Here is a 26,227-nt window from a genome sequence, read left to right as displayed (position 1 = left end):
GCAAGAGGTCGCGCAGCACTGACGTTCAGCCGTGATGCTTTAAAATGCACTCGTGGAAGTGTGATTTGTAGTCAGACAGGTCACACAGTGAACTGTAAAACAACGTCCGAACAGCGCACAGATGAGCCAGTTTCATAAATGCATTTATTTTGTTGCGTATAGCAGAGTCGTTATGATTTAAATATGAATCTTACTTAAAATTGTATTCTTGACTTTTTTTACGGGGTGCTCTTAAAGGCACCGTTGTTTTTCAGCAGTGTGGATCGTGTCGCTGCAAATGTTTTGCAGTAGCAAATCTGATTTAAGGTTTGCAAAATGCACAACGGTACTTTTGCTATGATGCTTTTTTAAAATCTTGATCGATTATACACATTTTTCATTTGGGTTATTTTACTTTTTATGTGTTTACAACGTGCTTAGCTCAGCAGCCGGTTTAAAAAGGAAGTGTGGAGCATTTTGCCCAGTTTTGCACGAACATTTTGCTGGTTTAAAGTTAGTTACGTAAGTTTACGTACGTGCGGTTATGGACATGGACTCTCGAATCGAGTGCATATTCTTTAGCGAGTTTCACCCAACGTTGGGTCCCAAAATAACATATCAGGTGAGTCTATCTCACTATCTATCCATATACGACAATACCACAAAATAATAATATTTTGTATGTGCACCATTTTGCAAAATAAATGGTCCATGTTATTTCAAATTAGAAAAATGTAATCTTTGTTCACAAGATTTATTAGTACACATCAGTCCTCATAAAGTGGCTCCCTGCGGGATAATGGTGATGCTGGATGGGGGGGGGGGGGGACCTCTAATATGCACTTTATTTTTGCTGTAGTACTAAAATAAAGTGTAATTGCACATACACTACAGTAGGTGGCAGTGGCACTCATTGTCAGTACAATGATAGTGATATGAAGTACAGTGAACAAACCCTCAAGGACACTGAAAATATGTAAAGCCGATTAAAAGAAAGGTAGAGCGGGACTAAGAATAATGTTAATAAAGTAGATTTTTGTTGCCAAAAAAATTATTGAGAAGCACTGGTGTACACTACAATAAGTGATAGACACGCAATAAAAATGTCTGACTGTATTCCTTGTTTTCTGACAGGTCCCAGAAGAATACATTTCACGAGAGCTCTTTGACACAGTTCAGGTTTATATAATTACCAAACAGGAGTTGCAGAACAAATTAATAACAGTGTACGGAACTCATTGTTTCATCATGCAGTATTTCCATCACATTGTGATGCATTGTTAACCCGTTTGTCTCCATGTAGCACTGCAATGGGCAAAAAGTTAATCGGGTGTCCAGTGTGCATCGAGCACAAGAAGTACAGCCGTAACGCCCTCCTGTTTAATCTGGGCTTTGTCTGTGATGCACAGACCAACACGTGTGTCCTCGAGCCTATTGTCAAGAAACTGTCAGGATACCTCACCACACTGGAGGTAAAATATTTCTTATTTGTTATAATTTTTTAATGTCTCTTTTGGGATTTTTTTTTCCAGGCACCATGGTTTAGTAGATCAAGGATTGGGGGGAAAGTGCCCATAATAAAAACATATTGCAAAAGTGCAGAAATAGTCACTTGATGGGGAGGGCGGGAATTCCAAAATCACACTTATTTGTATCCTAGCAGTATAAACTCACGTTTACATAATAATCATGTATTTCCCCTGTGCTGCAGCTGGAGAGTGGATTCATATCCACCGAGGAGAGCAAACAAAAACTCCTGCCTATCATGTCGACCTTGTTGGAAGAGCTCAACGCAACCGGGGCGTGCACCTTACCCATAGGTACCGTTTCTTATCATATCTCATTCACGGAAGTGACGCTGTCGATTGTTTCTATGAATCCCAATGTGCTCTGAGCCTTTTTCAAAGGCTCTTGTCAGTTTTATGATGTGTATTTTAAGAGCAAAATAGCACACAAAGGGACTCTTTGACCACCATAATCTAATTTCCACTATTTCTGATTACAGGCAACATGGTAAATTGTTGATCCACCCCATCAAAGAGAAGTTTTTAACAATAAATTTGATCATGTCGTATGATAAGTTTGGATCGTAAATATCAAATTGTCTCAGTTATTTGTAAAAAAAAAAAAAAAAAAAAAAGCTCCTGGATATGTTTGATTGGTTACAGCATAGTTACTAAAATACTCATCTGCTTGGATTTTGTTCTTGAAAGATGACATTTGGGCAAATTTACAATCTTTTCTTTTTAAAGATGAATCCAACACCATCCACTTGAAGCTGATCCCATTGCGGAAGGATCCCCCGGTCGTTCAGGAGTACGACGTTCCGGTTTTCACTCAGAGCAAAGACCACTTTATTAAGTCACAGTGGGATCTCACCACACAGCAGGTGCGCCATTGTTGCATTGAATGTCGTGTGACGTCAGATGAGGCCTCTCAAAATAATAAACACTAGAACGATGACTGAAAAACGTATTGATCTCATGCAGAAATTTTAATAAGGAGTCATCCTACAGAAACGGTTCCCATGTCTCAACTAGGAAAAAAAACTAATGTGAGAAAGCTGTGCTACTCATTTAGTGTGACAAAGATAGAAAGTCCCTGCGGATGATTGGCTCCAAATGTTTTAGCTGTGCTACTGAGAGTTCTTCACATGACTTTTGTCTTGAATCTGTCTTATTCCTCCATGACTTATTGATCCTTTTATTGAATTATTTAAGGTTTCAGACTATGACCTCATATTCGTTTTTTCTGCCTATAGATTTTGCCCTACATTGATGGCTTTCGACATGTGCAAAAAATCGCAGCCGAAGCAGACGTGGAGTTGAATATAGTCCGTATTGCTGTGCAGAATTTGCTGTGAGTGTAATTGCGATGTACCAAGAACACTTTAACTTCAGGCTGACTTTCATTTGAGTATAATACCAACCACAGATATTTGATAACACCATTACATGTAGCAATTGCGATCACAAATCGTTGGTTTTAAACAGATATAAGTTTTTATGAAAAATAAATAAAACAATTTTCTTTTATAATTTTTTTCCCATTTTGTTTACAGGTATTATGATGTCGTGACCCTGGTGTCTATATTCCAGGTATAAAAAGTAAAATCTTCTTGGCACATTATATTATGATTGCATATAGTAGTGTCCTGCTGTAACCATTGGATAAATAAAGTTTTACATAATATGATGACAGAGAATTACATTTTCACCTGCATTTGTATTGCTTTATATGTAGAAGTTAAATGTGCTTTACGTGATCTTTTGTTGTTGTTGTGACCTTCATTTGCTGCTATTTGTCCACTTTCAGTACTCCAATGTGTACTGTACCACCCCCAAAGTGCAGAGCCTGATCGATGACAAACTCATCCAGGAGGAATGTTTAAACTACATCACCAAGCAAGGTAAACAAGAAAAAAAAAAAAGCTACAACGATTCGTGAGTGTAGTCCAGCTTACCCTTGTTATTGGTTTTAGGGACTAAGCGTCAATGCAAATAGAAATCTGCGAGTAAAGTATACCCACTAAAAAACTGCATTGTCATTATTGTTAGGTCAGAAGCGTCCAAGTGTGAGAGATGTGTTCCAGCTGTACTGTGGCCTGAGTCCAGGAACCACCGTCCGCGACCTATGTTCCCGCTACTCTCAGCAGCTGCAGAGAGTTGATGAGAGGTCAGTGGTGAAAAAAATACGATGCCGCATAACAGGCGATGTCAGACGAGGTTTTGTTATGTCATATGTTGTCCCTTTCAGAAGGTTGATTCAGTTCGGCCTCATGAAGTCTCTCATCCGACGGCTGCAAAAGTACCCCGTCAAGGTGACACGTGACGAGAGGAGCAGGCCGCCTCGCCTCTACACGGGATGTCATAGTTATGATGATATCTGCTGCAAGACAGGCATGTTTGAAGTTTTCTACTGTCTTAGAAATATGTGCTCATTACATTGTTTTCACTTGTCAGGTGTCAGCTACAAGGAGCTAGATGAGCGTTTGGAAAATGATCCCAACATTGTTGTGTGCTGGAAGTGACGTTGTATCATCATGAAAAAGACAACTGATTGATTGACAGATGAAGGATAACCCAACTAACAATGTTTTCTTGGTTGTCAAAGGAAATGGGTCAAAATATTTATTTTATTGGCTTCTTTTCAAGAATACGTTTATTGTACAAAAGAAAGTGTGTTTATTAAAATATTTTTTGCCATTATTTTCATTCTATGTATTACCTTTTAAATTAAAAGTATTCAGTATTTTGATTCGGCTCTTGAATTGGCTCCGATCGGATCGTGCAAGTGTACCTAATCAATTGTCCCGCGAGTTCCGAATCTTTATGATGTAGCGCCCCTCAGTGACGTCACAGAGGTACTGCGCTGTCGCTTTCACTGCTGCTGCCATGACGACCAACAAACCACACTTGGACGAACGACTGACACAGTCGCTCGTAAATTGGACAAAACATCACTTTCCACTCGAAAGAAACAAATGGAGGGCTCGGTGCTGTTGCCAGTGGAGGCCGAGGGGTTCATTGAAAGTTTGGAGATCTTTTCCCTCAAAGATGTGGGCTCAACAAGGTAAATTTGAGTCAAACTAGGTAGGGCTAGATTCTCGTTTTTCCTATGATGCCCTTATAATCCCAACGCTTATACCCCTGCAGGGATAATTTCTATTTAGTCATTTAGATGGCCACCAGGAAACCCCCGGGGGGTCTGCATAGATTTTGAATGTTGATTTTTGTCATCAACAACCAAATGTTAAGTTGAGGAAATTCTCTTCTGAGCTTGTTAAAAATATATTTTTTTTCTTCTTCTTAGGTGGTTCAGACAACATGAGTACATCGAGAAGCTCAACATGCAGGCAATACTGAGTGCTTCTGCCACGCTGGATGAGTACATAAAGGAGATGCTGGTGTCTCATGGAAAGGTGATGCAGTATTATATGAAAAATATCCTACTATACTATTCATTGGCGTACTTGTTTTAAAAACATTTCCATGAGGAACACATTAATGGCATTTCTATTCATTTCAATGGGGAAAGATGATTTGGGATATGAGTGTTTTGAATTAAGTCAAGAAATGATTAAATTGATACCTCAAGATGATCCAGGAATGTCTTTCCTCCTTTGCAGATCTCAGTCCTGGTCCATGAGATGATCTTGACTGAAGTCTGGAAGCAAAAAATATTCCCCATTTTATGCCAACTGCAGGACTTCACACCCAAGAACACGTTTCCTCTTTACATGGTGGTGAGTGGATAGTCACGCAATTCATCATAACCGACCGTAGTCTACTTTGTCCTAAAGACAAACAATAACAGTTCAACATTCTTGAATGACCCAAAAGTATTAATTCATTGAGGAAATAGTGACACCATTAGTGGCATCCATCTTCCACTCAGATCCACCATGAAGCCACCATCATCAACTTGCTGGAGACTATCATGTTTCACAAGGTGAGTGCCTTTGTGATTGAGGTAAAAATTGTTTTATTTATTTTCAATAAAAACAATAGCATTTGGACAGAATTATGTTGATTTGTTTTTTTATCCACTGCGATTGTATTTACAAGGACATTTTGTGCAGGACTCATGCGAGTCGAGTGACGACTCCATTCTCGATTTGGTGGATTACTGCCACCGTAAACTCACTCTGCTCGCCGCCAACACTGACAAGGCTAGTGACGTGACGCACAACAAGCACAAGACGACCGGCGAGACCGTTTTATCCTCTAAAGAGGTAAACGAGGATTGGTTGGGTTGACAGCAAATCGTGAGATCATGGTTCTGTTGTGTCTCTTATTCCTTTCTTAGGAGTTGCAAATTCAAGCTGCTGAGTTGGAATTCAGTATTTCCTTGAAGGCTCTGTCCGTGCTACGCTACATCACTGACCACACTGACAGGCACTGGACAATATATTTCTATTGCTTTCTATTGAAGCTCTTAATTGTCCAAAAATGTTGATAAACAAAATGTTGATTTTTAGTTATACATACAAAGCTTGACATTCACCTATTTGGGATGGAACACAAGCACAAGCACAGATAGTCAAACTCCACACAGGAAGGCTAGCAAAACTTTTCATTCTTGAATAATAAGCCCAATGTCATTTTCTGTTTACAGTATCAGTGCCATTAATCGAATGCTCTGCACACATAACGTGCCGTGTTTACTGGTACGCCTGATCGAGTGCTGCCCATGGAGTCGCTGCACGGCCGGTAAGAGTATGAGCATTTAACTTTCCTCTTCTCGTCCGCCCATTCCTCATTCTCGACATCCCCGTGCAGGCAACATAGAGAAGTACATGAACGGCAAATGGCAGAAGATACCAGAGGAAGACCGCCTGAAGATGACAAAACTGGACGGGCAGGTCTGGATTTCGCTGTACAATCTTCTCCTTAAGGAAGAGTGCCAACGAAAATATGACTTCAACAGTTTCAATAAGAGTCAACTTCTAAAGGTGAAGTACAACACATGACATATGTCTTCATGATAACTTCACACCAAGCAGCAAAATTGAACTATTGTCATATTTCGAAGTACTGAGCTAAACTTGTTCATATAATGAGCGCAGCATCATTTTCCTCTCTCGTTTGCTTTCTCGGAATTGTTTTGACCACGAAACTTCCTTCTATTATGCATGGCGTCATCCATTTCCTGTTCATGACACAAGCAGATGAGCTTTGTTACTGCTGCCATCAATTTCCTAATTCCATCTTTATGTGCCTATTAATTATTAGCCGATGTAGCGTTTGTGGCAAAGATTGCAGTTTTACAAGATCCTCTTATGGTTCCCAGCTGCGCAGTTTCCTGACTGAGGTATTGATCGACCAGCTGCCCAACTTGGCGGAACTCCAGCGCGTCCTGGCTCATCTGGCGGTTACAGACCCCGAACCCCCGAAGAAGGAACTTGTTTTAGAGCAGGTATTTTGAATAGTTTATTTGGATTTGAACCCAAATTTTCCGCCTCAGAAGCTGCTTTGTCGCCATCTAGTGGCATCGAGGATTTTATGTTGTTTGATATAAAAGTTGTCCTTTGGCGCCATCTGATGGTATCTATGGGCAGTTATAAATCTTTTTAAAGGATTGCGGGATTTTCATTATTCACAACAGGGTTTTGTAAAAAAAAAAAAAAAAAAAACAGTTAGAAAAAAAGAAATGCTATACATTAGCAATGATTACCCTTTGTTGTAATTGAAACAATGTATTCGGTTCTACTTCCCTTCACATATAGATCCCTGAAATGTGGAACCACATCATGAGGGAGAATTCCGATAAGTGGAAGGCCATCGCCAAATATCAAGTCAAACAAACATTCAACGCCTCTGAAAAAGACCTGAGGCTGCAGGCACAGAGGTACTACTACAAAAAGGAAAAAGATGTTGGAAAATAAAGTCTTCCCTTTGCATTGTCTTCAATAGTTTTTGTCTCGGACCAGGTTGGCTCAGACGTACAATTTGGACGTGATGGAGAGTTTGCTTCCAGAAAAGCCGAAATGCGGCTGTTGCGGTAAAGAAGCTGCAAAGCGATGCTCTCGATGCCAAGGGGAGTGGTACTGTCACAGGTAAGGCCGTCAATAATTAATCGTTTCTCCTGATTTCAACGAGGTGTAAAAACGCTCTCCCCTTGGCTGCTTTTTGTAGACAATGTCAGGTGAAACACTGGCCAAAACACAAGAAGGCCTGTCAGCTCATGATGGAGGCCAACAAGAGGACCCAAGATGACCTGAACTGCAACAACAAAGAGATCAACAATATGAACTGACAAAAAAAAGAGAGTATAGAACCAGGCCAACCAGGACTTGGAAAAAAAATTAGACCTGGGACTTGTCCTTTAAAAGTGATTTCATCAACTCCATTTGGTTTAATAAACCTCTTCGTTTGTCTCGTAAGAAATATGAAAGTCCATTTAGTCACACCATAAGGTACACTTGCACAATGTAACTCGATCCAATGTAGGATCTCAAATGATGCCTTTTCGGGGGTAACGTCAGCATGTCAGTGTTGGTAGGTTCCAAATTATATATACTATTATGGAGGTCAATTTTGTGCAAATACGTTGGGGCTTTGCACATGATCAAGGATGTTGTAGGTGGGTGGGCTTATTCACGCCCCCAGCCCTCCTTGAAAACATCCCGGATGTTACTGTAACGCATCTGCTGATGCTTCCTCCTCGTCTTCCTCTCCTCCTTCCCCCCCTCCTCCTCCTCAAACTTCAAGCCTGTCTGGTCGACCTAACCCCGGCAGATGTTTGTAACGGAATGCCCTCCTCCGTGATGGCATCGGTTCGAGCCGGGAGGAACAACCGAGGTTGACGGCGTGGTTCCTTCAGACGGGACGCCGAGACAAGAGGCCCCGGCCCGGCCCGGTCCGGTGGAGATGTCTGCCGCGGAAAGTTTTCTTCTTCGAATGGAAGATGTTTTTCAAACAAAGCGCTTATCTTTCGGACTTTATTGGGTGAGTCAGACTCCGCGATAAAACGTCCAATAATACGTTTTGAAAAGAGTGTGACAACGAAATGGGTCAGCATAATAGTTTGGTTAAAAGGCAGCTATTTATGAGCTTAGTTGCGGTGAGGTACTTTTTGCAGTCTGCTGACATCACGACTTATCGAAGTTATTTTTGTACACTTCGTGCCCTGCACGAAACATTGTTTTCAAAGCGTAAAACACAAATTTTTAGCTCATACTTGTACATAGAATTAAAAAATATATATATATATATAACATATATAAAAAGACAATCAACAGAATACAGCAACGGGGGTCTTTTATTAGCCAGAACTTGAAAATTCTGTTAACACACGAATGCATCAGCTGTTTCCAACATTTATCCAGCAAAGGCACATTTTACTGAACTTGTTTGTATGTATAGTGCCTTGCGAAAGTATTCGGCCCCCTTGAACCTTTCAACATTTCGCGACATTTCAGGCTTCAAACATAAAGATATAAAAGTTTCATTTTTTGTCAAGAATCAACAAGTGGGACACAATCGTGAAGTGGAACGAAATTTATTGGATAATTTAAACTTTTTTAACAAATAAAAAACTGAAAAGTGGGGCGTGCAATATTATTCGGCCCCCTTGCGCTAATACTTTGTAGCGCCACCTTTTGCTGCAATTACAGCTGCAAGTCGCTTGGGGTATATCTCTCAGTTTTGCACATCGAGAGACTGGAATTCTTGCCCATTCTTCCTTGCAAAACAGCTCGAGCTCAGTGAGGTTGGATGGAGAGCGTTTGTGAACAGCAGTCTTCAGCTCTTTCCACAGATTCTCGATTGGATTCAGGTCTGGACTTTGACTTGGCCATTCTAACACCTGGCTACGTCTATTTGTGAACCATTCCATTGTAGATTTGGCTTTATGTTTTGGATCATTGTCCTGTTGGGAGATAAATCTCCGTCCCAGTCTCAGGTCTTTTGCAGACTCCAACAGGTTTTCTTCCAGAATGGTCCTGTATTTGGCTCCATCCATCTTCCCATCAATTTTAGCCATCTTCCCTGTCCCTGCTGAAGAAAAGCAGGCCCAAACCATGATGCTGCCACCACCATGTTTGACAGTGGGGATGGTGTGTTCAGGGTGATGAGCTGTGTTGCTTTTACGCCAAACATATCGTTTTGCATTGTGGCCAAAAAGTTCGATTTTGGTTTCATCTGACCAGAGCACCTTCTTCCACATGTTTGGTGTGTCTCCCAGGTGGCTTGTGGCAAACTTTAAACGAGACTTTTTATGGATATCTTTGAGAAATGGCTTTCTTCTTGCCACTCTTCCATAAAGGCCAGATTTGTGCAGTGCACGACTGATTGTTGTCCTATGGACAGACTCTCCCACCTCAGCTGTAGTTATCTGCAGTTCATCCAGAGTGATCATGGGCCTCTTGGCTGCATCTCTGATCAGTCTTCTCCTTGTTTGAGATGAAAGTTTGGAGGGACGGCCGGGTCTAGGTAGATTTGCAGTGGTCTGATACTCCTTCCATTTCAATATAATTGCTTGCACAGTGCTCCTTGAGATGTTTAAAGCTTGGGAAATCTTTTTGTATCCAAATCCGGCTTTAAACTTCTCCACAACAGTATCTCGGACCTGCCTGGTGTGTTCCTTTGTCTTCATGGTTCTCTCTGCGCTTTAAACAGAACCCTGAGACTATCAAAGAGCAGGTGCATTTATACGGAGACTTGATTACACACAGGTGCATTCTATTTATCATCATCAGTCATTTAGGACAACATTGGATCATTCAAAGATCCTCACTGAACTTCTGGAGTGAGTTTGCTGCACTGAAAGTAAAGGGGCCGAATAATATTGCACGCCCCACTTTTCAGTTTTTTATTTGTTAAAAAAGTTTAAATTATCCAATACATTTCGTTCCACTTCACGATTGTGTCCCACTTGTTGATTCTTGACAAAAAATTAAAATTTTATATCTTTATGTTTGAAGCCTGAAATGTGGCGAAATGTTGAAAGGTTCAAGGGGGCCGAATACTTTCGCAAGGCACTGTATTTATAAACTACTTCAACGTTTTGCATAGTTTCAAAATTAACACTGCACAGTTAACTATATAAAAATAAAAAAGGAAACGTTAAAAAAAAGTGAAATACAACTAAACTATTCAGTGAGTATTTCACATACCATAAGAGGGAGCCGGCGTACCACTAGTGATATTCATATAACACAAAATCTCATAGAATCTCATAAAACACAAAAATCCATCTATCCATCCGTCTATCATCTGAACTGTTTATCCTAACGAGGATTGAAGGTGCACTGAAACCCCCCCCCCCCAATATTATTGAAATTAATCTGTAATGAGAATTAAAGAATATCAAAGTCAAATAAAGATGTCTGCTTTCAGTGTTTGAAAGTGTGTTTTTCTGTCTCTTAGTGACATTGGAGGTGTAGAGGTCAGGAGTGACACAATGTCCATGGGGGAGTTGATTGAGCTGCGTGACCTGAGGTCTGGCGGGGAGCAGATCCAGCTGACCGGAGCATGCTCACCCTGCTCCCCACCGCGTTTGGAGCGAGCCAACGCCTTGAGGATCAGCCCGGGAAAGGTGCCGGATCTGCTGAGTCGGGTGGGCATCATCCGGGTCCTGAGCAGCTGCGAGCTGGACCAGCACCTGACGGAGGAGACCGGGGAGGGCCATGACTTCCAACCCTGTAGCCACTCTCAGCCCACATGGTGCGACCTGTGCGGGGACTTCATCTGGGGCCTCTACAAGCAGAGCTTGCGCTGTGCCAGTGAGTCCACCATTATGTGTTTGTGCGAAGAGAAGATGCATGACAATGAAATAAAATGACAATATGAAGTTTACTTACTTAATTAATCATTTTTGGAAATGTCAAACCCACTGACATTGTATGTTTCTCATGCATGGGACTCTATCTTCAAAATGAAACAAAGTCTTGAACTTCCTGTTCTTCAGCAGAAGCCCACACAAAGATAGGATGGTGGTTTTCTAGGTAGAATGTGCAATCATCGGCCTGTACAGTTCTTGTGAAACAACGCTAATGCTTAAGAGCAGGCCTGAGGAGAGAACAATGGCAAACTATCATCTTACTGAAAGTATTCTACGTCATATGATCTTAAAAGCTATTCATATTGTATTGTGTTAGAGATGAAACATTTCGTGTCTGGATTACCATGACCAAAATTGCCACAATTATCAGTATGACCACCATATTACGGAAAACAAAACAAAAACAGCTACATGCACATAAAGAGCTGCACAAAAATCTGTGAGTTTGTGTTCTTTTTGACATTAAATATTGTAAATAGTAATGACCAAAATATTTTTTTGATTCTACTTAAAAAATATGAATAGTATCAGGGATTTTTATCCATATTTGTAGTCATATTTTCTAGTAGAGCACTGGTCATCAAATTACTAGAACCAACCCTCAACAGGTTCTACTCCACTGCAACGACCATCATGGCCGCTAGAGGATTTTATTTTAACGTGACAGAGCAATGCAATAAATTGTGAATTAAGTGTGTGTAACTTTCCGTTCCTCCAGATTGCAAGTTCACGTGCCACTACCGCTGTCGTCCCCTGATCCGCTTAGACTGCAGCTGGGATCGAGGTTCTTCCACTGATTACACTTTGGTTGTGGAGCACACAATCGAAACAGACACCAATGTGGTAAGAAACCCTTTTCAAACTTGTATTGCAAAGCATGGAGTTTCCACTTCACTCTTATCGTAGTTGTCACATTTCTCTAGCATCCTCCAAATGATCGTATGTGCAAATATAAAGCAGTAAAAGGCCTGGCCAATGTCGTTGCAAAGGGAAGTAAAGGAAATGCGTTACTGTTGAGAAACAGTGAAGTAACACCTTGTGTAAATTTTTCTCAATAGATAAATGTTCTCATCCTCATTGACGTGCTGTATCAGGCTTGTGACAAGTAAAACTTCAGAGAAATTGTTATTAAAAAAATAATATAAATAACAACAGTTTTCCTAAATGTAATACTAATGTACCTCAGTGCACTTCCTACATGGCACCATTGATGTAAAAGATGCAGTTAGAGACTGTGATTTCCTAATCACAAATCTATGCATAGAGAGAGGAAGCCAGGACTGAATGAAAACCATTGTCATAGATTCGAACTATCCCGCATAACTTGAAAGTGGAATCACCAGTTCAGCCAGTTTCACATCGGTTGCAAGTAGATTATTATTATTTATCCTATTGTAGCAGCATCACCCAACACCTCGAAGACAGGTGCATCATTCTCTGGCATGCAGCGAAGTATGTGTTTGTTTGGGTTTGAATTTAAACTTCAAAAATGTTTTTCAAACATGAGTGATCAGAATTGCAATGAAATTGTTGAACATTTACTGTACTAAATGACGCCCATTTGACGACATAGGAGCACGAGACGGTCGACGGTTGTCACTGCGCATGCGTAGAATACCCAGTGTCACCCCCCCGGCATCGCTCGTGCAATTAGGAAGCGTGTCTGTATCTGTTGTCACTTCCGGATGTCACTCGTCCAATCAGAAAGTGCTGCGCTGGTTTTGTGTATTTTCCAAAGCCAACGGCCAAATGGGCGTGGCTACGGGCCGGGCGGGGTCTCCACCCAAGTGCATCCTGTTTCACACAGTCACACTTTTGGAGAGGGGAGACGAGGCCGTTAGAAGACTTTACTAGAGAGATTAGTTAACGGTTATTCTTTGATTATAACGCGTCTATCAAGTTGTTTTGAGGTAGATCGTCTCCTTATATTGGCTTGCCGTTGAAGTTAATACAGACTTCAAGAAGATTTTAGCTTCAAGACTAATTACTCAGTTGGACTTTATCATTAATCGTAAGTAGCTTAGCGATTCTCGCCCCATCATCACCATGTCAAGCACGGCTAGTAGCTCGGACAAGTCGCCTTCCTTCGAGAAGACGTGGGGCAGCTCCACCAGCAGCGGATACTGCAGCGACGAAGCTGCCGACTCCGACACGGAGTTTGAGCAGTATTTCACCGCCCGCACGTCCTTCTTCCCCAAAGGCCGCAAAGCGAACTCTCATGTCAAGAAGGTGAGACCCCCCCAATCTAAAAAATAACGACAGAATGAATAAAATCGGGAATAAACAAACTGGACATTTAAATGTGGAAGTTTCACTTCGCTTCCTCTTTCTTGATGCTCACAATTCCTATTTGTCCCTTAATGCGTTTTTAACCGGGCTGTCAGTTACACGTTAACGCTTGATGGATTGACTTTGTTGCGTTTCAGAGTTAAACATAATTATTCGACTCAATATGGTGTTCTTTTCGTTCAACTTTTTTGGTGGTAATCAATGATGCTGTGTTTAGTCCCAGTTTGGAAGAAACTATCCATGAGCTGATACAGACACATTACAGTATCCCTTCCTCCGTTGACTGTCATGTCTACCGTTGACTGTCATGTCTATGATATTTATGATGTATTGAACACGTAAGCAAAGTCCTTTGCCTTTGGACAGCATTAAAGGCTTTCCAAGCACAGACCGACCTGGGCGGTTTGTGCTTTGTGCCATCATAATAAACAACCATAAAATAAGCCATTTTTTAGAGCGTTAGTGTTTGAAATTATTTTCTGGTGGTGGTGCTTCCGCAACACTCTGATAGCAATTTATTGTGTAATACCAATAATGTGGTATTAAGTACATTTGTAACGCTGTACATAATAAACCAAATGCCAATAGAAGCCATTTTAACACCCAACACGCAGCCTTCACTAGAAGTCCATGTTTGGTGACGCATGAGCTCTCATATTTCCAAGTATACACCCACCATTCACTGACTTAGAGGATATTTTTTTGCATTTTCGCATCATTGATGATTCATTGGATGTTGTGAAATTTTACGTTGTAGTAGTCCACACACCCATCACACACCATCACTTACTTTCTTGGTTTGGTTTTACTGTGGTCAGTGTTAATGGAAAGCTGCAGATGGGACTTACTGATTTATTGACCGGTTTAAAGCATCACTTAAACACATCGTCCCTACAATCGGCCATAAGGAGTGATAAAATCGATCTTATTATACTTCAAAGCCCCCCAGTGTAGATCTCTACACGACCACATTAACTCCGACAGTGGCTTATATGAAAATAAAATGTGCTGCTTCGTTGCATTCTCATGCAGGAAATGCCAATTGGTTTGTGCAAACAGGAAAAAGCCTATTCCATGCTCACGATAGCGCCAGAGCTGTAATGACTGGAACGTGACTGGCCGACTAGTCAGCTGACCTCACAGGATGTCTGCTACACAAGGGAGGGTATTGTAGCTCCCACAGGCGGGGGCTATTTTTACATGACCACTTGCTGAAGGAATGCACGGGGCTGAGCTTTTGTTCACTATCATTGCAAACAGCTGCAAGTTGTACAGGCCTAACCTACAGCAGCCCACAGCCACCCTTCCCGTCGTCCTCCCATTAGCCCTCCCACAGCGGCAAAGGCGCAGGCGCGGAACAAGATTGGATAGCGTCACTTTTGCCTGCGTTGGCAGGAAGTGGGTCTGATGCAACCACTGCTTGCCAAACACACAAAAGAGCCCTTTCAAGCCTTGACTCTACAGTTTGAGCTATAAACACAACTTTGCATTATTCTCTCTTGGACCAATAACATTCAAATTGAGTCATTCTGTTGTGTTTAGTTAGGTCATGTATTGAAATGTTTGAAAATTGCAAGAAAATAATCAAATCATTAGGAAAGAATAATTAGCATGTTCTCATTTATCCCACTGTTGATGTAATCATAAAAAAATAGCCCCATGCAAAGTCTGTATTTTTAAACTGACCGAAAAAAGGATTTGTCAACTGCCAAAAGAAAATCCACATAATTAGGAACAGGGATTTCGGGTGCCAGTCTGAGCTCTAATTTTAATCTACATAAAGCGCAGGACAAACCAAACCATGAACAAAAGTGTGATTTATAATCTGAAAAGTAAATGACTCAACATACATGCGTGTCTTTTTCTCTCTTTTTTTTGGAGTGTTGACATGCTGATTCTTAACGCTTGACCGGATGGGAGGCACTAAGTTGTTATGTTTGAGTCTGTGTAAACACTCACCCCACCCTTCTCCTGTATCCTTATAGGATGAACCAACTGAATGTGGCAAGCAGGTATTGACCACTGCTGATACTCAGAAGCAGATCAAGGAGTACAACACTCAGATCAATAGCAATCTGTTCATGAATATGGTGAGTATTAAGTTAACAATGGATATCAAAATTCTACACAACCCTGGTCAAATGCCAGGATTTCAAATTCGTGCAACAGTTTAAGAAATGTGTCCTTGTGCACAGAACAAGGATGGTTCCTATACTGGCTTCATTAAAGTTCAGTTCAAGCTGGCGAGGCCTGTGTCCGTCATGCAACCGAAGAAAGGCGGCGGCGGGCAGAACGCCAGTTCCAGGAAGGGCGGCGGTGTGAAGCGGCGCACCTCGTTCTACTTGCCCAAGGACGCGTCCAAGCACTTGCATATCAGCTCCCGCACGTCGGCGCGCGAGGTCATCGAAGCCCTGCTGAAAAAGTTCACCGTTGTCGACAACCCCGGAAAGTTCGCTTTGTTTGAACGCAGCGAGCGCCACGACCAAGGTATCGCGCAAATCATTTTTTAATTGCACTTTGGAATTTGTTCCTAAATTAAGCTTGTGTCTTCGCCTGCAGTGTACATACGTAAACTGTCCGACAATGAGCGCCCCCTATCTCTGCGACTGTGCGCTGGGCCCAATGAGAAAATGCTCAGCTTTGTTCTGAAGGAGAACGAGACTGGAGAAGTCAATGTAAGTGTTTGTTGTTCGCTAGAATTCAAATTTTTTCAAGTTGTTAATTGATGCAAATCTGCTACAGCTAATCCCGTCTTCCCTGTCCTTTGTTTGCAGTGGGATGCCTTCTCCACGCCGGAATTGAAGAACTTCCTGCTCATCCTCCAACGCGAGGAAGAAGAGCATGTTAAGCAGATCGTGGAGCGCTACAAAGTGGCTCGAGCCAAGATGCAGGAGGCCTTGCGCGGCTCCACCCCTGGCTGAACACACTCCTACGTGACAGGGAGACCTGAAGCGTAGCACTTCTTTGGCTAGACCGTGGCCTTGACAGCCAGTCGCCGATGCTCGTGAAGCTCCCGTGAACGAATGAAAACTAAAAAACACCTCTTTGGTGAACGAGAGTGTGAAAGGGGCGCGAGACGATGAGAGCGTGCAAGAGAGAACGCTGACGCGAATGTGCGTGTGAGAAGATGCGAGAAGCAGTGCCTGACACCTGGAGAGTCTGATGTGCCTGAGAGAGTGAGTTGAGACCACGGAGGACTGGCAGATGTTCTTGTCTACTACCTAATGAGCCATTCAATGTCATTTTTTTGTATCGATAAGGAGGCGCCAAAATTAGAAAACTATTTTGCCATCCAGCATATTAAAATTATTTTAGGTGTATACATGATTTGTTTTCCTAAACATGTAATGTGAAAATGCCAGAATACATATCACTTATGATTGTTTTCATAAACTTTAGGTAAAAATACCAGAATACGTATCCCCTTGAAAGTCAAGTATTGGGATACACATGTAATGTTTTGTGTTCATTGAAAGTACACATTCCAGTCCTGTCATGTCCTCTATACCAGTGGTCCCCAACCACCGGGCCGCGGACCGGTACCGGGCCGCCAAGCCACACAGAAAAAACTACGACTTCTAGGAAAAGGAAAGCTGCATTTAAAAGACGATGACGCGCCAAGCCCACTCTGCACAATATGTGGCGACAGGCTAGCTAACGAGGCAATGAAGCCCTCAAAACTGCTTCGGCACATGGAGACCAAGCATCCTGCATTAAAAGACAAACCTTAACCACTTCGGGTGTCATTGTCTCCGATTACGCCTAGATGGGATCGGCTCGTTTCTGAGAAACAAGCTCAGTGCTCCCACTAATTCAATGTAATGGTGAGTTTTATTTTAATGTCGTTTATACTTGTTTTTATGCCAGTCGTATCATTTTATTTAATCGTATTCATATATTTATTATAAATGTATATAAATGTATTTAGTTATATAAATCTATTTATATAAAGGCCGGTCTGCGAAAATATTTCTGACGCGTAACCGGTCCGTGGCGCAAAAAAGGTTGGGGATCACTGCTCAACAGGATGTTGACTTCTGCTATGGTGAATCGTGACCACTAGAGGCCCCCGGTCAACCAAGGTTAACAACGCTACGTCGCATCTCCCAATGTTGCGCACGCGCGCACTAACCGTTACACGTGAACGTTTCACCAACGTACATACGTTGGTGACTAATATTGACATTTTCAAGATTGATACAATATTTTCTGCATGTTTATACTATTATTGTATTATTTACGTGTTTGAAACAATGACTTCATGTTCTAGTCATAAAATATGCACCTAAATGGATTCATATACATTTCTTGACACACACACACACGCACAGAAATGTTGTTGACATCGTCATCTTAGGGCAGGATAACCGATAAACGTGACGTTTGTTACGGAGGAAGAATCACACACGTCTTCGTCTTTGCTCAACTTGCCCCGGAAGAGAGAGTTTTATTCAGAGCGCGCCCACATAGAAAATCGGCAGGGACCCTGTGAGTCCCAAAACGAACAGCGGGGGGAAACATAACACCACTATGAGAGCACAACAATGTCTATAACGTGAACAAATGCACAGATGAGAGGGTGACGCTGCTTTGCGGATTTCTCTTATCGCGGGTGGTTTTTGGAACCAATTATCCGCCACGAAACCAGGGGATTATTGTACTCGATGGATTTGTTGGACTGCGGCGGTCATGCAAGGGTTTTAAACAAGGGTGGCCCTACCACTAGGCAGAATAGGCCATTGCAGTTGAGTGCGGCGACCTGCAACCACCCAAAAAAAAAAAAAAAAAAAAAAAGTAAAATAGTCTGTTTCGTTTGTGCTTCGTTTGTGCAGCAATCGTTTGTGTCATTTGGAGTAAAAGGGGGGGGGGGGGGGGGTCTGGGTGACGTCCTCGCTATCCGATAAATGTGTCGTATCTACGAAATCGTAGCAGCACAAACGAACATTTTAGAATAGAATAGAATAGATCTTTATTGTCATTGTCACACATGTACAACGAAATTTAAAAAGTGCCAACCGATCAGTGCATGAAATAAAAAAAATAAATAGAATAAAAAGATTAAAAAAATACAAGCTAAAAACCTGGGGTAGGGCGACCTGCAACCACCCCAAAATATATATATCTATACTTTGCCATTATTATTTTCTTTCTCAGTTGTTCTAACTCATATCCATGCATATTGGGATATAATGGCTCAAATAAAATGGAGGGTGCCTTTTATGAATGAACAGTTGGGGGCGACCTGCAACCCATCCATCCATCCATCCATCCATCCATCCATCCATCCATCCATCCATCCATCCATCCATCCATCCATCCATCCATCCATCCATCCATTTTCTGAACCGCTTAGTCCCCACGGGGGTCGCGGGAGTGCTGGAGCCTATCCCAGCCGTCATCGGGCAGTAGGCGGGGGACACCCTGAACCGGTTGCCAGCCAATCGCAGGGCACACAGAGACAAACAACCATTTGCACTCGCACTCACACCTAGGGACAATTTGGAGTCTTCAATCGGCCTATCAAGCATGTTTTTGGGGATGTGGGAGGAAACCGGAGTGCCCGGAGAAAACCCACGCGGGCCCGGGGAGAACATGCAAACTCCACACAGGGAGGGCCGGAGGTGGAATCGAACCCGCACCCTCCTAACTGTGAGGCGGACGTGCTACCCAGTGCGTCACCGAGCCGCCCGACCGGCAACCACCCCCAAAAAAAAAAAATATATATATATATAAAAATAAATATATATATATATATATATATATATACTTTGCCATTATTATTTTCTTTCTCAGTTGTTCTAACTCATATCCATGCATATTGGGATATAATGGCTCAAATAAAATGGAGGGTGCCTTTTATGAAGGATATCAAATAGGGGTGTAAATCGCGGGTTTTGTCACGATACGATATTTGCCGATATCTTAAAGCCTGCTGTGATTCATTCACGATACATCACGATATAGTGCTCCACGATCGATATATATATATTTTTTTAATAAAAAATATAGAACAATATCCTGATTTATAACAATTCATACGCAAAATCAACAAGGTACTGCAAACTCTTTATTTAGGAAATTACAAGAGTATTGTAGTATACAAAGTGCTTATTTTAACACTGAACTTTATCAAATTCCTATATTTTTTCTCATATAAGTAAGTAAAGAAAAATGAATATTCTTTCTTTTTTTGTAATACCATTAACTTTAAAGTGCATTACTGAACTATTTATTTACAATAATTTTAATTGTCCGTTCAGCCATCTTTTCTTTGGAATCCAAAGTGCTTCCAAACAATGACTTGAAGCCCAAAGGGGAGCGAATTTCCTCGTCTTCTTGGACACTAGCCATAGCACCAGCCCAGGAGCCGCATAGTTGTCGGCTCCCCTTTCACGTGCCTGCTCTGCTCACAACACAACACGCCGCGTACTGCTCCCGGAAAGAGGAAGCAAGCAACAATGAACTGGATTTCAAAATAAAGTCGCGTCTAATGTCCGAGGTCAAACACGGCGATATAAATCGATGTTTACGTTTAGCATCGATGCCAATAAATCGTAGAGCATTATATCGATTAATCGATGTGTATCGATGAATCGTTACACCCCTAATATCAAATTATGCTTTTATATGAGTTCGAACAACTTGGAAAGAAAAGGGTCATTCAAACCCAAAAAAAAGCATGTCTTATTTTTATTGCGGCCTAGTCTGCTTAGTGTAAGGGCCGCCTTTGAAAAAACAGCTCTAGCTTGAGCAAAGTATTGATAGTAACCTGCATCGTCTCCAGCTCCATTTCTCCTCCGCAGTCGGATCAGCGTCGAGCTGTGTGTCAGCAGATTGAAATGGTCAATCAGCACGCAGCGTGTTTGACAATAGTTCGGCAGCAAAATGCCACGCACAGAGAGTCCTGCCCCTAGGCTATTTTTATTTATTTTTTTGGAAGCGTTTCATGTCATGTCCGCCCTGCCGATAGTGACGTGGACTTCCAGGCCACAGGCCGGGTACAATATGTTACACCTGTCTCATCTGTTCCTGTTACACAACACGGGCAGCCATGTGAATATGATTGATGGTTTCTTTTTTCTGTTATATCTTGCTTGCTACGATAGATCTCTCTATATATATAGATATATATATCTATATCTCTCTCTCTCTATATATATATATATATATATAAATGTGTATTCTCTATATTAGTGTATATACATGTATAGTTGTCTTTTCATTTGTGTCCAGTAATCTTATTTCCCCCCCCCCACGTTTGAAATGAACGAACAAACGAAACGATTGTTTCAAAACACAAGCAAAAATGGTGAAATGGATCAATGCTTGTTTTGTTTTTTTTCTCCTTCCCACAGTTGAAACACAAAACGGATGGAGTTCCTCCGCCAAATCAACCACCTGTTTCTCAGGCTTGCACTCCGATTATGGGGCACTGTGGCTCGGCGGCGGCGCAATATTGGACGTATTGGTCTAGCCGCTGAGCCACGGATGCCGCCTCTGTAATCGGGTTCGACATAGAGCGAATACAAACGGTGTCCTTCAATCCATCAAATGTCATCCTCTGTCTTTTTATGTATTAAATCAGCTTGAAGTTGTAGAAATTAGGTAGAAATGTACTATTGCTTTGTTTCAAATCCTAAAGATTCAAGAGTTTTTTATTCGCCATGTTTGAGCGTGCCAAACAAGGAATTTGACTTGGGTGAATCACAGCCTCTGTTCAACATTTCGGTGACTAACAACACTCAGGACGTGATGTGAAAAATGGCAAATATTCTCAAACATCCCCTGATCTTAAACTCCCAAAAGGGCATGGAAAAACTCCAAACTCCAGCTAGGGGAAATGAGAAACCATGAGAAGAGACCACAGATGGGAAGGTTCCCTTATCTAGGATGACCAGGCTGCATCTACCCAAAGATGAATTTCAGAGTCAAATCAACGAGGTCACTTCAATAATAAAAACTTGTCCCACTGATGGGGACGTGGCGTCCCGAGCCTTTTTCCACGATGCCACAAGCCAGTCTGTTCCCGTCACACAACAACAACGACATCATAATAGATGGCTTTTATACAGCGCTTTTGAGAAAACTCAAAGCCGCTTTACCTAGACATTCATTACATAATTCATTACGCGCGCGCGCGCACACACACACGATGAGTTCGGTGTCATGTGCAGAGTCGAAGAGGTGGGTCTTGGGAAGGTGTTTGAAGCAGCGCAGGGAGTCAGCGTTACGAACGGTCGCTCAGGGGGAGAGAGTTCCAGAGAGTGGGGGCAGCAATGGCAAAGGCTCTATCCTCCCAATGGTGCTGGGGGTCAGCAGAGCGGAGTCGGCGGGTAGAGCGATGCAGGAGCTCTCAGACAGGTTGTGTAGGGCCAGCTCAGTGGCCTAGTGGTAGACTGGAAGGTTGTGGGTTCAAACCCAAAGACTATGACAATGGGACCCATTGCCTCCCTGCTTGGCACTCAGCATTATGGGATGGAATTGGGGGGATCGATCACCAAATGATTCCCGAGCGCCGCGGCAGCACCGCTGCTGCTGCTCCTCCTCCTGCTGCTGCTGCTGCTGCTCCCCTCTTCCCCCCCAGGGGATGGATCCAAATCACACGGGGATGGGTTCAATGCAGAGGACAAATTTCACCACAGCCAGATGTGTGTGTGTGTGTGTGTGTGTGTGATGACCATCATTGGGACAGCCGTGTGTCACTGGAGTGTTCCTTCTCTGGGCCAGCCATCTTCCACCAAGTGTTTTTTTTGGAGACGAGCCAAGCAACAAAGACCATTCACCACATTTACTTTCTTTCTTTTTCAATAATAATGCTATCCCTGGGCCGGACTCAACTCCCTGGTGGGCCGGTTCCTGTCATCAGACTGCTGTTACTGCTGCTGCTGCTGCTGCTGCTGAAGTATCCGGCTCCTCAAGCAGATGCTCCAAAATATTTCCAAAGTGCCCCTGAATTCGTGTGGAGGATACAATATATGTATACGTTAGATTGCATGGGTTAACGCAATTAGAAGAACCATAACGCACATTTCATTTGCATTCGTGAACATACGCAAAATAACGCGCTGCAAAGTTTCCAAAATGCAATTCATCACAGCTTATAAAATGACATGTCAATCAATGCAGTGTTGAGGTCAGTGTTTCCCAACCTTTTTTCATTCACGGCACACCTTTTCATTGGAAAAAATCTCGCGGCACACCGCCAACAAAAATCTGTGATGCTCCTATATTAAAATCAGTTATATTACAACGAAAGACGTAAAGTCCTATTCCTATATATATATATATATATATATATATATATATATATGTATGGAGAGTCGAATAATTGAATTGAAATAAATACTAAATATTCTTTCAATTGTATTCCTTTTTTTAAATAAAAGGGAGCGTTTTTCAAAAAGGTTTTAGATGGTGTCAGAAATGACCAATTGAAAGTGATTGTGATTCAAAGAAAAGAATCAACGTGATTTTGTTGACCGTTTTAGACTAGGTCTATAAATATTGCAACAATCAGAACAAAGTCACTTTGAAAGACAATCTGTCTTCTGACAGCAGCTGAGTGGCTATCACAGTGGAGGTGTCTCGACTTGACTGCTTATTTGATGTATGTGAAAAATAACCAATCCAGGTTCTCCGGTCGAACTGCAGGCTCTGGTTTCCATTGGAGCCCGAACGCACCACAACCGTCCGTCACGGTGTCCGTCACCGGTAGCAAAAGCACACAGCAACACACACGTAAACGGAATATGTGCCGATGCAATACAATCAGACAGACGCCATATGAAATCTCAAGATTCATGCACGATTAGCAAGTGGCTGACCAGGCCTTGCGCGAACTGTCTTGTCACCGTGGGATAGTGGGAACGTTATTTCGATTTCTTTGTGTCTTGGCATGTGAAGAAATTGTCAATAAAGCAGACTTTGACTTTGACTTTGAACTGACCCGTGGTTTGGCGACCCTGTTTACAATGCGCTCCGTAATGAAGATTGGACAATCCCACGGCACAGCTGAACATCTCTCACGGCACACCAGTGTCAGCATTTCTTCTCTTCAAAAACGTCTCCATCACTGTCACGACCGACTCGTCTCGAAGGACATTTACACCTCCCATCTCACCCGCCAGGCGACCACGATTGTGTGTGATGCGAGTCACCCCGCTCACTCTTTGTTCGATCTTCGGCCCTCTGGGAAGCCTGCGCTCGCTCCCTCCCGCACCACCAGACTCACCAACAGCTTCATTCTCCAGGCTGTTAGGATCCTGAACTCTCTGCCCCCTTCTGCGCAGCGTCCTGCACTTTTGCGCTCTATTCTGACTGTCTGCTGGATGCACACTTGCTCCATTTTTGCTCCTCTTATTGATTGTGTTCTTTATTATTCATTCATCGCGCTTACTCATTCATTGTTTGTGCCTTCTTCTTTTGAGTGTTGTTTACTTGTATGTATATTGTGTACTAGTGGGATCGTGGGAACGTACTTTTGATTTCTTTGTGTGTCTTGGCATGTGAAGAAATGGACAATAAAGCAGACTTTGACTTTTGTCCACAATGACAACGTCGCCGTCAATGCTACCTGCATGGGCATCCCATATACCTGCCTGCCGCTGCGTCGCCAAATTTCTTTCTTGCAGAAGCACGAGGCAAATCGCTACCTGCTGCTGCTGCTGCCACCTTCAGATATGGAAGATATGATTACACTGCCGGGCGCTACACCGCACGGGCGCACAAATTGGAGAATTCCCCACTGCACCCCTGACAATATTTTGCGTGGCGCGGCACCCCGGTTGAAAAACACTGCATTCGCTTACTTAAAGTTAGCATGGACCGATCCACACTGTCTGTGTCAACTTGCTCTTTATGTTGCAAACACAAACTCGGTTGCAATTCATTTCATGACCCCACTTCTATGAGTTGCTAGTTAAGGAAAAGCAATTCAAAAAACAGTCCTCTTCTGTGGCTATTTCTAAAGCAACATATGAGCGAGAGGCTAATAAATAGCCTCTCACGTTCCTCATGAAAACCTGCATCGGCTACCTTTATCTTTTGCCCGTTTTTCCTCCTCTTCTTTTTTTTTGGGGGGGGGGGGGGGGGGGACTGGGCACCTGATGCCTTCTTTGGTCTTTTATTTTGATCCATGATGAACACGAAGACTCAACATCATTACCTTTTGCCAACACCGTCCGGTCCGTCCAACAACCTTAATTAACATTGATCACGTTACCTATGCGTGCATCAGGTAATCCGTCCCTTTTTTTCCCCTTCTTTTCTTTTTTTTTCTTTTTCGCTCGTGCGCCAGCCAATATTATATGGTTCACTTACGCTACATAGCCAATCATAGCATTGACAGTGCCTGAAAATGTGTCCTACCCATCCGTCCCGTCCGTGCAGGTTTGCTAGCTAACGACACTGCGGCGGAGTCAAGAGATGCAAATGCTAAGTTAGCTAACCCCTTATCATGGCAAAACGAACGAGCAGCGACGCATCCACTCGTCAAGCCAAAGTACTGTAAATAAGAGATGGCGCGGTTCTTTTAAGATGGAATGGTTGTCGGAGTGTGTGCAAATACAAGAAGAAACGGTGAAGCTGGGTGGGATTTTCTCTTTTTGGAGTGACAATGGTCTACTATGCAAAACATGGAGTGAAGCAGCCAAAGTGGCGGGCGAGTTGACGGAGGGAAAAATATGGACTGAATGGAAGTTTGTAGGCCGATTGAGCGCTCCAAATTGCCCCTAGGTGTGAGTGCGTGTGCGGATGGTTGTTCGTCTCTGTGTGCCCTGCGATTGGCTGGCAACCGGTTCAGGGAGTCCCCCGCCTACTGCCCGATGACAGCTGGGATAGGCTCCAGCAAGCCCGCGACCCCCGTGGGGATACAGCGGTACGGAAAATGGATGGATGGTTGGATGGATGGAAGTTTGGCTACCTCAAGCGTCACATTTAGCAGAAATGACATTTGAAAGCTGTTGGAATTGTACAAAGACTCAAGATGGGACAGGGGGTCAGTACATTATTGTGGGAGAGCGCAAAAGACCGACAGAAAAGGAACGAGCTGTCACACAAAACAAATTCCGACCCTAAGTGTGTTAAAGTTCTCGTTGGCAATATTTTATTTTTATTTATTTATCTATCCATCCATCCATCCATCCATCCATCCATCCATCCATCCATCCATCCATCCATTTTCTGAACCGCTTAGTCCCCACGGTGGTCGCGGGAGTGCTGGAGCCTATCCCGGCCGTCATCGGGCAGTAGGCGGGGGACACCCTGAACCGGTTGCCAGCCGATCGCAGTTATTTATTTATCTATCTATTTATTTATTTATTTATTTATTTATTTATTTATTTATTTATTTATTTGTTCAGTCATTCATTTATTTATTTAATCTGGTGTTGCACACAATGGTCCATAGTGTGCACAGGGAGCGTTTGTGTTTGCACAGACATTTGAAAAATTAGAGGGAACATTGGCTCATAGGTGCTCTGCGTCACAGGGACGTGACTGCGGGGTTGTTCCTCCCGTCCGCGAGGTGTCGCTGCGAGCCGCAAGCACAAGTTTGGACACTTTGAAAAGTCAGGCAGAAAAATAGGTACAGTTTTTCAAAAAAAATTACGACGCACTCAGAGACTCACACTTGCATTGTTTCAACTGGCTTGGAACATTGCACGGGCTAAAAAGC

The 26,227-nt window shown here is 42.7% G+C and overlaps 3 protein-coding genes across 5 annotated transcripts; all 3 read left to right on the top strand.

Moving 5' to 3' along the window:
• The first annotated feature begins 80 nt into the window (after positions 1 to 80).
• Positions 81 to 4,187, top strand: nprl2 (NPR2 like, GATOR1 complex subunit). Of its 2 annotated transcripts, none has more exons than XM_037252366.1 (11): positions 81 to 601; positions 1,114 to 1,205; positions 1,283 to 1,451; positions 1,691 to 1,799; positions 2,232 to 2,368; positions 2,741 to 2,838; positions 3,041 to 3,077; positions 3,295 to 3,388; positions 3,537 to 3,654; positions 3,736 to 3,878; positions 3,942 to 4,187. In XM_037252366.1, exons 1-11 carry the CDS (start codon positions 524 to 526, stop codon positions 4,007 to 4,009), a joined length of 1,143 nt encoding a protein of 380 aa, XP_037108261.1. In that variant the 5' UTR covers positions 81 to 523; the 3' UTR covers positions 4,010 to 4,187. The 2 variants fall into 2 exon arrangements, with proteins under 2 accessions (XP_037108261.1, XP_037108262.1); XM_037252367.1 differs by having other exon boundaries at positions 82 to 601; positions 1,114 to 1,158.
• Positions 4,188 to 4,366: 179 nt separating this feature from the next.
• Positions 4,367 to 7,864, top strand: zmynd10 (zinc finger, MYND-type containing 10). The gene is made up of 12 exons (XM_037251618.1): positions 4,367 to 4,551; positions 4,792 to 4,900; positions 5,108 to 5,224; positions 5,377 to 5,430; positions 5,561 to 5,713; positions 5,788 to 5,876; positions 6,097 to 6,191; positions 6,261 to 6,433; positions 6,772 to 6,897; positions 7,208 to 7,329; positions 7,412 to 7,537; positions 7,617 to 7,864. Exons 1-12 carry the CDS (start codon positions 4,463 to 4,465, stop codon positions 7,735 to 7,737), a joined length of 1,374 nt encoding a protein of 457 aa, XP_037107513.1. The 5' UTR covers positions 4,367 to 4,462; the 3' UTR covers positions 7,738 to 7,864.
• Positions 7,865 to 8,136: 272 nt separating this feature from the next.
• LOC119122926 (ras association domain-containing protein 1-like) lies at positions 8,137 to 16,960 on the top strand. 2 transcript variants are annotated; one of them, XM_037251619.1, is made up of 7 exons: positions 8,137 to 8,429; positions 10,851 to 11,206; positions 11,984 to 12,108; positions 15,540 to 15,644; positions 15,750 to 16,041; positions 16,114 to 16,229; positions 16,329 to 16,960. In XM_037251619.1, exons 1-7 carry the CDS (start codon positions 8,389 to 8,391, stop codon positions 16,473 to 16,475), a joined length of 1,182 nt encoding a protein of 393 aa, XP_037107514.1. In that variant the 5' UTR covers positions 8,137 to 8,388; the 3' UTR covers positions 16,476 to 16,960. The 2 variants fall into 2 exon arrangements, with proteins under 2 accessions (XP_037107514.1, XP_037107515.1); XM_037251620.1 differs by lacking the exons at positions 8,137 to 8,429; positions 10,851 to 11,206; positions 11,984 to 12,108 and adding an exon at positions 13,055 to 13,494.
• The last annotated feature ends 9,267 nt before the right edge of the window (positions 16,961 to 26,227 follow it).

The sequence above is a fragment of the Syngnathus acus genome, chromosome 5 (assembly GCF_901709675.1).
Source record: "Syngnathus acus chromosome 5, fSynAcu1.2, whole genome shotgun sequence".
Lineage (NCBI taxonomy): Eukaryota > Metazoa > Chordata > Actinopteri > Syngnathiformes > Syngnathidae > Syngnathus > Syngnathus acus.
Note: the sequence above shows the minus strand (reverse complement) of the source record. Positions and strands in the feature narration are given on the sequence as shown.